General features: G+C 38.6%; 1 protein-coding gene across 4 annotated transcripts in view; it reads right to left on the minus strand.

The window, feature by feature from the left end:
- LOC130916506 (protein arginine N-methyltransferase 8-B) overlaps positions 1–13,199 on the minus strand; it is a 50,463-nt gene that overhangs the window by 3,645 nt on the left and 33,619 nt on the right. For all 4 annotated transcript variants that reach the window (XM_057837283.1, XM_057837284.1, XM_057837285.1 and 1 more), the window contains 2 exons: positions 10,152–10,302; positions 5,783–5,904 (listed from right to left, as the gene is read on the minus strand). In XM_057837283.1, coding sequence (XP_057693266.1) covers positions 5,783–5,904; positions 10,152–10,302 — 273 coding nt within the window. The remainder of the gene's footprint in view (positions 1–5,782; positions 5,905–10,151; positions 10,303–13,199) is intronic.

The raw sequence follows: 13,199 nt of genomic DNA on the forward strand, positions 1-13,199 counted from the left end.
TTATCTAGATACATATCGAATCAGCTTCATGCCAGAGTCCCAACCCTACTACACACTACTGCTTTTGTCCACAAGCACAGCCAAACAACAAAAAATGAAAACTTTTTACTTCGATTATGATGAATGTGTGATTATCTGAAAAATGTCTATAGGCTGCAAATAAAAATATTTTAAAATAATGTAGAAAATAAATATATTTTAAATAACTGCAAGTCATCAGCCAATCACACGTGCGTTTGAGGGGAAAAATATGGACCGGCACATTCAGCAAGTGAAAAGAGGTAAATCTAAGTCTGAACATCAGGGAAATAATTCACTTCATATAACGGTAGGGTCAATTCTATTCTTACAACATATGGGAAGACAATCTCAATGACCTATATATATATAATGCAAATAAGGTTGCTTAAAAGTTGGTGGGGACAATTTGAGCATCCTGAAAAGTTGCTAGTGGTATGTTCCAACCGTACCTGTGCAAACCTACGCCCTTGGTTACAGGTTCAAGAAGCTTGCGAGTGCCTCTGATCAAATGCAACTGTTTTACAAAGCTTTTTCTGAAGTTTTTGTAGTTCATTTTGTTTACTTTCTTCTTTTGTTACTCCTAAGTTTCCACACATAGGACCCTTACGGTATATATTAGGGTTGTTCCGATCATGTTTTTTTTTTTGCTCCCGATCCGATCCCGATCGTTTTAGTTTGGGTATCTGCCGATCCCGATATTTCCCGATCTGATTCCTTTTTTTCCCCCTCTCGATTCTATTCCAATCATTCCCGATAATTTTTCCCGATCATATACATTTTGGCAATGCATTAAGAAAAAAATGAATAAAACTCGGACAAATATATACATTCAACATACAGTACATAAGTACTGTATTTGTTTATTATGACAATAAATCCTCAAGATGGCGTTCACATTATTAACATTCTTTCTGTGAGTGGGATCCACGGATAGAAAGACTTGTAATTCTTAAAGGATAAATGTGATTTTGTATATTGTGACTAAATATTGCCATCTAGTGTATTTGTTGAGCTTTCAGTAAATGATACTGCAGCCATTCAACCCAAATGCATGATGGGAAGTGCAACCATGACTGTGCGTAGGGGCACAAATTGATATATCTTCTCTGCGTTGGGAAAGAACATAGAGTGTTATGATCAACTACTACTTTTCCTCCCCACATTGCCTCCCACGTTAATTTTAATTGCTGAGAGAGGGAATGTAAGGCTTTAGCCAAATAAAAAAAGGCTCTAAAGGCTGTCAATATTCCCTCTACTCATTATACGCCGCGTTTAGCTCTATATATTGGTAAAACGGCGCCTTTATAGATTGAACGCGACAATGCATGATTGGGTCGTGCAGCGCATGCGTTAATTATTTAACGTGATTAATTAAGAAAAAATCATTACCGCCGTTAACGCAATAAATTTGAAAGCCCTACTTTAAGCCAAAACTACTCTGGATGAGTGTAAGACATTTTGTCTGTAATGTTATATACGATTAGAAAACGATTTAAATAAAAAAAAAAAAATATATATATGTATATATACTGGACTGTCTCAGGAAATTAGAATACACAATATTCTAATTTTTTGAGACAGTCCTGTGTATATATGCAGGACTGTCTCAGGAAATTAGAATACACAATATTCTAATTTCCTGAGACAGTCAGGAAATTAGAATATTGTGTATTCTAATTTCCTGAGACAGTCCTGTATATATACACAGGACTGTCTCAAAAAATTAGAATACTGTGTATTCTAATTTTCTGAGACAGTCCAGTATATATATAAAAAATAAGGCATGTCCAATATTTTTTTGCCGATTCCGATACTTTGAAAATGACGTGATCGGACCCGATTGATCGGCATCCCAATCGATCGGGACCTCTTTAGTATATATATATATATATATATATATATATATATATATATATATATATATATATATATATATATATATATATATACAGTATATAGATTTATACAGTATATATATTTTTTATAAGAATAAAACTTTGATTTATATGTTTGACATAACTTCAGTTGACTTTAAAAACTATTTTCAATGTGTTTCCTCCACTACTAAAGCGTAGGTTAAGTTATGCTTTTAATGGCATTGGTGATACATTCCGAGTGATTGAATTATCATTCACTTTGTATCCATTCCAAATATTCATTCATTCATCTTTTATGCCGTTTGTCCTCACGAGGCTCGTGGGGGTCAAGGCAGAGGCCAAAAAAATCCAAGCATCTGGAAACCACCGAGTCAACAACTGAAGCATGTACACTAGTAAATAACATAATAAATATCTATTTAAAGAGCCATTTACCGAAACTGTAAGTGCCTTGCAGCTGGCTGCTGACTAATTCAGGATGTACAGTAACTTCTCTTTGCCAACGTTATCTAGGATAGGATATTGAGCATCCTAACTCTAGTGATGATAAAGAGCACTGGTGTAAAAAAATATTTGGCTTTTTCTAATATTTCCCCTTAGTGTCCACACTTCAATGTTTAAGATAATTTCAATATAAAAGATAACCTATTGCCACACTTCTTAAATCATGAATCAACATTTGATAATGACATTTTTGAGGGAAAGACTGACAATCAAGCCTGGCTGCCTGTAGAAGTGTTCAATCAAGAAATCACTTTAAAAGAACCTATTTGGTAAAAAAAAGTTGGCAATGAGGAAATTTAATAACTGATCAAAATAGAAATTGGCATCCATCAACTACGGGTCACAAGGCTATTTCTAAAGCTTTAAGACTCCAGCAAAACACACTGATTGTCATCATACACAAATGGGTGAAAACGTGGAGCAGTGGTCAACAGTGAGCAGCCAATAAAAACGACCCCACGAGCACACCAATGGGTCACCCAGAGGCTCACAAAAAAAGACCGAGGACAATGTCTAAAGAGCCGCTGGCCTCAGTTAAAGTCAAGTTTTTCATTACTCAACAATAAGGTGGTGTTTGGGCAAAAATGGCATCCATTGCAGTGTTCTAATGCTGTGTAGATGAAAAAAGAATATAAACTTTATATTCTTTTTGATCTTGAAACAAGCCTTTATTAAAGGCTTGTTTTACTTGCACAAACACAAGAGACTGTTTCAGAATACCGTAAGACTTTGAAAGATGTTTCTTTATGTTTTTTCATGAGAATCATTTTTATGTATAAAATATGTTATACATGACTACCAGTGTTTTGACCACACGTTTCAATGTACTATATGTTCTCTACAGCTGAATATCATAGCACAGATGGAGCTGGAGTTTTGTTTCTAATGGCATTGATGGTGCATTCCTATAAAAATGATTTATGTTGTGTATCTTGTTCCAAATACACAACTTTGGCCTTCAAAAGCTAAAAACCATCAATCAAGATTTGGGGGCCTGGGAGGGCACTCCACAGGACCACCAGAAGCAGCCTGCGCGTCTGGAAACTGCTGATTTAATCATTGGTGAATGTGAATAATACAAACATTAACATTGAGATGTGTGAAAATATAATACAGTGTAGGGCTGTCCCAAATGACTAATTTTCTCCCGATTAGTCAGCCGACTATTTTCACGATTGGTTGACTAATATTTATTTTTATTTTATTTTTTTACTAATTTAGCAACGAAATTTTTGTTGACGCTTATTAATTCACAAAAACATTTTGGAACACTTAAATTCTTGATTAAAGTACAAATAAACATAAATAACAATAATAAATCATAAAAAAACAATGATGTCAAATACTGATAGCATTAACTAGTGCAAAATAATGGAATGTAAACAGATTCAGAACACTGACTTCTCCTTTCCAACATGATTCAAAACAATTCGTAAAAAAAATCTAGCATTGATATTATAGTACACTACTATATATAATAGTATTATAACAATTATAATAATTATTCATTGCTAATCAGATTTTTCATAAAGGGTGTCATATTAAAGCTATTCTTAGTGTAGAATCTGAATTCTGAAGTATGTGGGATTAACTACAGAAATCGTTATTTATATGGTGAACATAGTAAGTTCACGAAAAAGCTAACCATAAGCTTTAACTCCGCAAAAAAAGCACCTTTTAACCGCTAGTTTGCGTTTTGGAGAAGATTGCCAATGTTTTATAGCAGGCTACAGTAGGTTGTCTTTTTTTCTCATTAGCCTCAATGTAGCATGCTAACGATTACAGTGTTTAACATAGATGTGTTTCATTATTTTGTATGTCTGAACTTTAAATCTACGGCATGTTGATGACCAATAGAGATCTGTGAAAGGAACTGGAGTCTGATATGCCATCAACACGCACACACAAATGTATGCACGCACACACACACACGTGGCGATAAAACGCAGCCGTGAAAATTACCGCCCTCATTTTTATTTACCATGCGATAAATGGATTCCTTGCATATTGCGACAGGCTTAGCAACTTCAATAAAACATGTCATTAATTAGTTAAATGGACTTATGATCTGCCAGCTTGTTGTCTCCTGTCGTCTTTCAAAATTACAACTGGGTGGCGGCTCTTTAGGTGTTCATTCACAGCCCACGTACAGCCTGGCATTGAAGAGACAGGACAACCCAGTGTACCCTCCTTTGTTTGGTTGAATTAAGTAAATGATTTGGCCACTCTGGTGCCGCTTTCGCTGCTTGCATACCGAGCGTCATTCTCAACTTTCCACGCATACATTTTTTTAACCCTTCATTACCCCTTGACGGAATGTTGTGCTCGTCGACGCATTTATGTCAACGACGACGTCTACTAGTCGGGACAGCTCTAATATAGTGATTCAAAATCCTTTTTAACCCCAATATTCAATTTAAAACACTACAACGACAAGATACTTAATGCTCAAACAGATGAATGTTATTGTTCTTTTAAAAATATAATCCAATTTATTATTTGATACCTTGCAACCTGTTTGAATAAAGCCAAGACAATGGAATTCAATGTCATGCCTTGTGTTAAGTTGTGCTAAGTTTGTGACTTAGTGTGACTTGTCATATCATTATCCATTGTTTTCACCTGTTGTGGCCTGTTCCTTGTGTGTTGACCAATTCGTTGCCTCTTGTGCCACCCACCTGTGCCTCATTGTCTAGTTACCCCATGCCTGTATTTAAGTTCCCCATGTGCTGTCTTTGTTGTTCGGCCTTTTTCTGTCCAAGTGTCTATCAGAGTGTCGATGTTTATCCCAAGGTATGTTCATGTCCATAGCCCTCGTGTCCCTGCATCCTCTGTTTGAGTAATTTTTTGTTGCCTTTTGTTTGTACTTTGCGTTTTTGTTAGTTACCATTAAAGCATTTTGAGTTCACCACCACCCTGCCCCGCCTCCCCTTTTCCCTGCTTTTGGGTCCACCTCGTTCCCACGTCTTGACATTCGACAGTCCATGATAACACCAAAAATTATATGTAATCAACGGGGCTGAAAGTCAAAATAAACTGCTTGTGACCTTCTTTCCCTCATTGCATGACAACAAGCCTCATTGTTAGAAATGTTGTCATGTGGGTTCAGGAACAGAAAAACATTGTCAGTTATAAGTTTGTCGCTACTGTATATCACCAAATCCAACTTAAAACAAAATACTGCATGTGCTGTGGCATTACTAGTACACATTCCCAATTATTTTTCGGAAATATTTGATGTCTTAGGTTGGCCAATTAGGATAACTCAATGTTCTTATCAGTACCAACATATTATGTAAAAAATATCATCCAAAAAATGAGGAAAAGGGTATCAATATTAATGGACACCAATGAGCAAAATTGTTTTGTGGAACACTTACAATATTTTTGTCATTTGGCTTCATTGCTATGCTGCCAGTAATTTCCTCTCCTCTTCGCACAGTCAAGTAGTCCTCCAGGTAGAACACTGTTTGCTTCCAGTGCGTGTATGCAGCATTAGGAGCTGGGACACACATGCAACACACACACACATGCAAAAACACACACAAAAAAATCAGATGTCTTTCACCGCAACCTCATCTAAACACGTCGAGGATGAATTTTCTAGGCGGCATCCAAATAAGCTTTGATGAAACTGTAGATTCCCCACAATCCTAATAATAATAATAATAATAAATTTTATTTGAAAGTGCCTTTCTGGCACTCAAGGTCGCCGTACAATCATTTAATAAACAATTAGACAAAGACTAAAAACAGTAAAAATAATTATGATAGAAAGTTCAAAACATTAAAATACTAATATATAAACAATAATTAGCAGAACAGTAAAACACAAAGAAATAAGGGATTATTATGGATGATCGAGTCTATACAGGTGAGTTTTGAGTTTCGATTGAAAAAGGCAGAGTGAGTCTGTTTTCCTGAGGTCAGGTGGTAGTGAATTCCAAAGCTGGGGAGCAAAGCGGCTGAATGCTCTGCTCCCCATGGTGCTGAGGCAAGCGGTGGGGGACAGACAAGTGTATGGAGGTGGAGGACCAAACGGCAAAGGAGGGCGTTGTAATATGAAGGAGGTCGGACAGGTAGGGAGTGGCAAGGTTGTGGATGGCCTTGAATGTGAGGAGGAGAACTTTGAAGTGGATGCGGAAGTGGACCGGGAGCCAATGGAGCTGGCGGAGAACTGGAGTGGTGTGGTGGATGAATGGGGTACGGGTCATAATGCGAGCGGCTGAATTCTGAACCAGTTGCAGTTTATGTAGGGTCTTTAGAGGGAGGCCAAAGAGGAGGGAGTTGAAGTAATCCGGGCGGGAAGAGACAAAACTATGAACCAGGATGGCAGCAGAATGGGGGTTGAGGGAGGGGCGGAGGCGGTTAATGGTGTGTAGGTGGTAGTGGGCAATCCGTGAAATATTATTGATGTGTGAATGAAAAGAGAGTGTATTGTCCAGGATGACACCCAAGCTCTTTACTTGGGGGGAGGGTGAACTGTGGAGATATTTGGCGGTACGTGCTGTAGTAAAACGATGGACGAATAATGGCGGTATGAAATTCAAGGCTTCTGGCACCAACCGTGATTGATTGATTAAGAACTTGTGTCTTAATACTTTTGGACAAAGATGGAACAAAAGATGCTTCCATTTGGCCAGAAAGTAGTTATCCTAATCCCTTGTCAAGGCTTCTAAAGACTGTAGCAGGCAGAACCACCTTGTCAATCATTCACATGCTTCATATTTGCAAGTTGTCTTCGTGTGAAAAAATGGTTCAAGCTATCCCATAACGCTCACAATGTCTGATAAACAGGATGTGTGTTATTAAATGTGTATGGTAATGTGTTTGTTTTTCACTGCCAAAACATTTCTTAACATGCTTCAGTGCACTAACCACCAATGACTACAGTTTGGCTGACATTCAAAATATGAGGTGCACTTGAATCATACTGTAATGCATGCTGTGCTTGGGCAATGTACTGGTCCTTTCTTAAAAAATTAGCATATTGTTATAAAGTTCATTATTTTCTGTAATGTACTGATAAACATTAGACTTTCATATATTTTAGATTCATTAGACACAACTGAAGTTGTCCAAGCCTTTTATTGTTTTAATGTTGATGATTTGGGAAAAAAAATCAAGAAAAAACAAAAATCCGTATCTCAAAAAAATTAGCATATCATGAAAAGGTACTCTAAAGAGGCTACTAACCTAATCATCTGAATCAACGAATTAACTCAAAACCCCTGCGAAAGATTCCCGAGGCTTTTAAAAACTCCCAGCTTGGTTCATTAATCAAAACCGCAATCATGGGCAAGACTGCCGACCTGACTGCTATCCAGAAGGCAATCATTGACACCCTCAAGCAAGAGGCTAAGACAAAGAAAGAAATTTCTGCGCGAATTGGCCGTTCCCAGAGTGCTGTATCGAGGCATCTCAGTGGGAAGTCTGTGGGAAGGAAAAAGTGTGACAGGAAATGCTGCACAACCAGAAGAGGTGACAGCACCCTGAGAAAGATTGTGGAGAAGAGCCGATTCCAGACCTTGGGAGGCCTGCAGAAACAGTGGACTGAGTCTGGAGTAGAAACATCCAGAGCCACCATGCACAGGCGTGTGTGAAACAGCAGCAGAAGCGCCTTACCTAGGCTACAGAGAAGCAGCACTGAATTGTTGCTCATTTGTCCAAAGTACTTTTTTCAGATGAAAGCAAATTTTGCATGTCAAGGTGCCAGAGTTTGAAGGAAGACTGGGGAGAAGGAAATGCCAAAATGCCTCAAGTCCAGTGTCAAGTACTCACAGTCAGTGATGGTCTGGGGTGCCATGTCAGCTGCTGGTGTTGGTCTACTGTGTTTTATCAAGGGCAGGCTCAATGCAGCTAGCTATCAGGAGATGTTGGAGCACTTCATGCTTCCATCTGCAGGGAAGCTTTATGAAGATAAGGATTTCATTTTTCAGCACGACCTGGCACCTGCTCACAGTGCCAAAACCACTGGTAAATGGTTTACTGACCGTGGCATTACTATGCTCAATTGCCCTGCCAACTCTCATGACCTGAACCCAATAGAGAATCTGTGGGATATTGTGAAGAGGAAGTTGAGAGACACCAGACCCAACACTGTGGATGAGCTTAAGGCCGCTATCGAAGCATCCTGGGCCTCCATAACACCTTAGCAGTGCCACAGGCTGATTGCCTCCAAGCCACGCCGCATTGAAGCAGTCATTTCTGCAAAAGGATTCCCAACCAAGTATTGAGTGCATAGCTGGTATAATTATTTGAAGATTGACTTTTTTTTGTATTAAAAACTTTTTTGTATTCGTCGGATGAAAAATGCTATTTTTTTGAGCTAGGGATTTTTGGTTTTTTTGCCAAAATCATCAATATTAAAACAATAAAAGGCTTGAACTACTTCAGTTGTGTGTAATGAATCTAAAATATATGAGTCTAATGTTTATCAGTACATTACAGAAAATAATGAACTTAATCACAAAATGCTATTTTTTTAGAAGGACTAGTATACCTAACTTGTCTGAACTGTACTTTGTGTAATATGTAAGAATATCTGCCAATTGTCGGCTCTTTCTTCAGTACCTGAGCGTGCATGTTTTGCGCTCTGCTTCTACTTGATCAACAGACTGGTTTCCATCAACTGCATGAAAAGGTAATTATATTTTGGCTCATTTGTGATGCTTATTTTCCTGAATATAGTTAGGAATCTGGCTGGAAAACTTGCAAAGGAAGTCATTTAAAAAGAGAGCGAGCGTTACTAATTCTTTACTGTATTGACGAAGACTGATTCGGATTGATGTAATGCTTTAGTCAACGTAAACCATATAAAACCAAGCCGCAACTGTTTTTAACAAGTGGAATTTTTTGTTTTCGCCAGTAGAGGTCAGTCTCAAACAACAACTAACTGGACAAGTCTATCACGCAGCAGTATGGCATATTAAACGTTCCGAAGATAACAGGGTTTTATAGTATACAGGTATACTGTAATACTGTATTATGAATTAGCTGCGCTGAATAAATGGCATAGTGTGTCTGTGGTAATGTGGTATACACACTACAACTGAAAACGGCAATAAACATAAATAAAATAAACATCCTCATTTCTCCATCCAAACTGATAGGTACCCCCCCAATAAAAAAGTATTGAATACAGCTCTTGTTTTGTATAGAAATGGTATATTGTGAATGTAGCTGCTCGGTCTAATTGCTTCTCTGTTCTTGTAAAGATTAGATACAATTCAATGAGCCTGAGAGAGGAGACAAAGTACATAATGTAAAATGTCTGGAGTCTTCCAATTAGATTGTAGCTTAGCTAGAGTGCTTCAGAAGAGACATTTTTATTGAGTCTGCCCTGCCTCTACCTCTGTCTTTGTTTGGCAATACTCAATGTAACCTCAATGTAAAAAAACAACCTATAGAATTTACTCAATAAAATTGGGGTAAAAATTTAACTCAGTTTGATAGTGTAAATTTTACCCAATTTACTTTAAAAGTTTGATAAAATTGGGTAAAATTTACACGATCAAACTGAGTGTAAATTGTTACCTCATTGTAAACTCTATTAACTCATTCACTGCCTTGATGGCAAAAGACGTCCAACCCATTTTTTCAAAAAAATAAATAGCACAACTATTGTCATTAAGTGGCAACCAATGAGTTCATGTAGACAGTATAATTCTCCCATTATTTAATGCTTTTTTTGTCCCCCCCAATCGTACAATGTCACTGTAAAACTTGTGAATTGCAGCCACACCTTACCTGTGGAGAAACCAGTCTTTTTATGACATTTGGTGAATTCAATGTTGAAAAAGGTGACCAGTGCATGAATGTAGTCGTTTCTCTGCACTTGCAGGCAGAATGCTGATGTGAAAGACAGGTCTTCAGTCTTCACTGTGTAGATGTCCACCTCCTGATAGCGGAAAGAGATGGATCTCTCAGATAAACAGTAAATTCACTTGTATTTTATCATACATTGATATGATGGAGTTTTTCATATTGATCTTTTTTTTAAGAATTAAAACTTTGGCTGCCATTGACGGCAATAAAAATCCAATCCATTTTAACTGGGAGGGTTGGCAGCGATCATTTGATTGCTGTTAGCCCCCCAGTCTATGGCAGTGAAACATGATCACTCCATGCCAGTCTTCCCAGTTGAAATGGATTTGATCTCATTAACGGTCAATTAAAGCGAATGAGTTAAAGGCTAGAAGAAGAAAAATATCAGGATATTACAATTTTTATATTTACAGAAATTTTCCTGCAACAGAAAAAAAGCCAAAATTGCAACCAAGATTCAATTTATCACACTGGATATAAAAAAAAGAAAAAAATAATAATTATATAATGTAATATATATATATATATATATATATATGTAACAGGTGCACGCAGGTCCATGTGGAGCGTGGAAACCTCCCTGCCGATTCCTTCATGTAAGATCGCTAGCGGCTGTGCCGTTGGCTCGAGCTTATTGGTGTAGTGGTTACCGATCTTGCCTGCCGAGTGGAAGCGTCGTTGGCGCGCGGGTTCGCGTCCCGGCCTAGTCAGAGGTGGGAGCGGAACGCGGGGCGGCGCTGACACAGGGGTTACATATATATATATCTATATATATCTGGATATAACCAGAGTTGTGTGCACATACTGCTGTGATGAACTGTCCTTCCATCGATGCACAGAAATTCATCAACTTTTTGAAAATGAGAAGGCAACGAAGGTGGAGCAACTAGCCAGAGCTACGTTTGTTGCAATGACAGGAGACCACTGGACATCGGTAAGCAACCATAATTATCTCGGAGTAACGGCACACTTGATCGATGATAGCTGGCGGCTGCATTAGCTGGCGTTATGTGTTGTGAAAACAGAAGAAAGACATTTCGCTGAAGCATGTGTTTGTCAGTTTCTGGATGTTGCTAAAGGGGGTGGTGGGGGGGGGGGGTAACAGACAAAGTTACTACTATTGGAACAGATAGCGCTCGAAATATGATGGCAGCAGGCAGGAGTCTGCCATTCGAGCATTTGCCTTGTGCTGCGCACATGATACAGCTGAATTTATTTGTGTGAAATGTTCAATTTAACAGACAAGTTGTTTACACATTTTTTTGAAACACTAGCTATTGTTACTGTATTGTGCTTGTCTGCTCTTTAAAGTGCTTGTGACACGAAAAAGCATGTTTATTTCATAATACACGCGGTATTTTATGCTCCTGAATGATATGGACCGCTTGGATGTGTGTGGAAGCGATCGCTATATTTATTTAGTTTTTTGAATCCCGCGCCAGGAAAATGAGTGACTTCCGGCTTCGGTCTCGCATTGAGGAGGAGGGCGCTGTGACGTGTACGGTAGAAGACGTCCTCTTCACGCTACAGTGTACTGTTGTGTATGAGGACGAAGGATTCAGCTGATTTTGCAGATTAATACTTTTATTTTTTGCATCACGCCAGCCAAACGGCTGCAGAAAAATCATTCTGTATGCGGGAGAGGCGTATGCGCCTTTTTGGAGTTTCAAAAGGTTCCCATTCACCGTGGATATTTACTGTGGGACCACTGGACTTACAAGGAAGTGAGTAAACATCTTGTTTTGTATTATGTCAAATACGAATACAGTGATTACAAAGTAAACACTATAAAATTCCTTTAAATAAAGGACTACTTACGTTTGATCATTGATAGGCATGTAAAAAGCTATCCTCACGCTCATTAGCAGTTAGCTGTTAGCACGTTAGCTACACAACAATTCCAGCCACCCTCCTCCAGGGAACGAACTGTAAATTGCTCTCCGCCGGGCGGTTTGCCGATCCGCAAAGAAACTCGACAACCGGGCCGTCATGTCAAATAATCCAGGCTAGTTATGTGTGACTTTCCACTTCGAAGACTTTGAAACATCCCTCGGTTCGGGTTAGCATGTCGGCTAGCTGTCACTCCTTCTGGTCTGTTTACATTCTCCGAAGCCGGGGAAGGGAAATGACATATGTCCGATTTAGGTGTCATAAAATATCGTTCGGCAGGTGTGACAGTAAAGGTAAAGTCGACTGTTTTGACCATTATGGAGTAATTTTGCCATGTCGTCTTGAATAAATGGATTTTTATTATTTTATATTCCATTTAGCACAAGTTATTTGTCATGACCATGCCATTTATTTAGCAATTGGGGAAAGTACTTGGATAAAAAGAATATCCTGTAAAAATATTGAAGTAAAGAGACAGAAACAATGACATTTTGCCGCTCTCTTCGTCGCGTTTTCCTCATTGTGAATAGTTCCCCCTCGACGGGCTGACTGGTCCTTCTCAAGCCATTTATATAGCTATTGGGGAAAATACTTGGATAAAAAGAATATCCTGTAAAAATATTGGGAATAGAGAGACTGAAACAATTACATTTTGCAGCTCTCTTCGTCTCGTTTTCCTCGTTCTGAACAATAGGGAATGGGATGTACTACGTCACTGTTTGGACGCGCCTCCATGCTGGCAATATGATTTACTTCCGGTTCGGCAGAGTCAATGCGGATTGTAACGTGTGGTAGTGCTAAGCTAACTCTTTCGGTGTTTTAGAAAGAAAATATGGGTGCTTATTGTTGCGTTACCGGGTGCAACAGCATCTCCTACGACAAAAAAAAGGGGTTAGGAAAAATGGACTCACTTTTCACCGTTTTCCTGCATGGAGGACCAAATATCAGATCACGAAGGTACGACGGATGGCTGGATTGCAGCGGTTCGTCGGAAAAGCATTTCTTATGATCATATTTCTGCTGGAATGAGAGTGTGTTCCTGTCATCTCTACTCTTGTAAGTTGAACGATTTATCCACTT

This window comes from Corythoichthys intestinalis, chromosome 5, assembly GCF_030265065.1.
Source record: "Corythoichthys intestinalis isolate RoL2023-P3 chromosome 5, ASM3026506v1, whole genome shotgun sequence".
Taxonomy (NCBI): Eukaryota; Metazoa; Chordata; class Actinopteri; order Syngnathiformes; family Syngnathidae; genus Corythoichthys; species Corythoichthys intestinalis.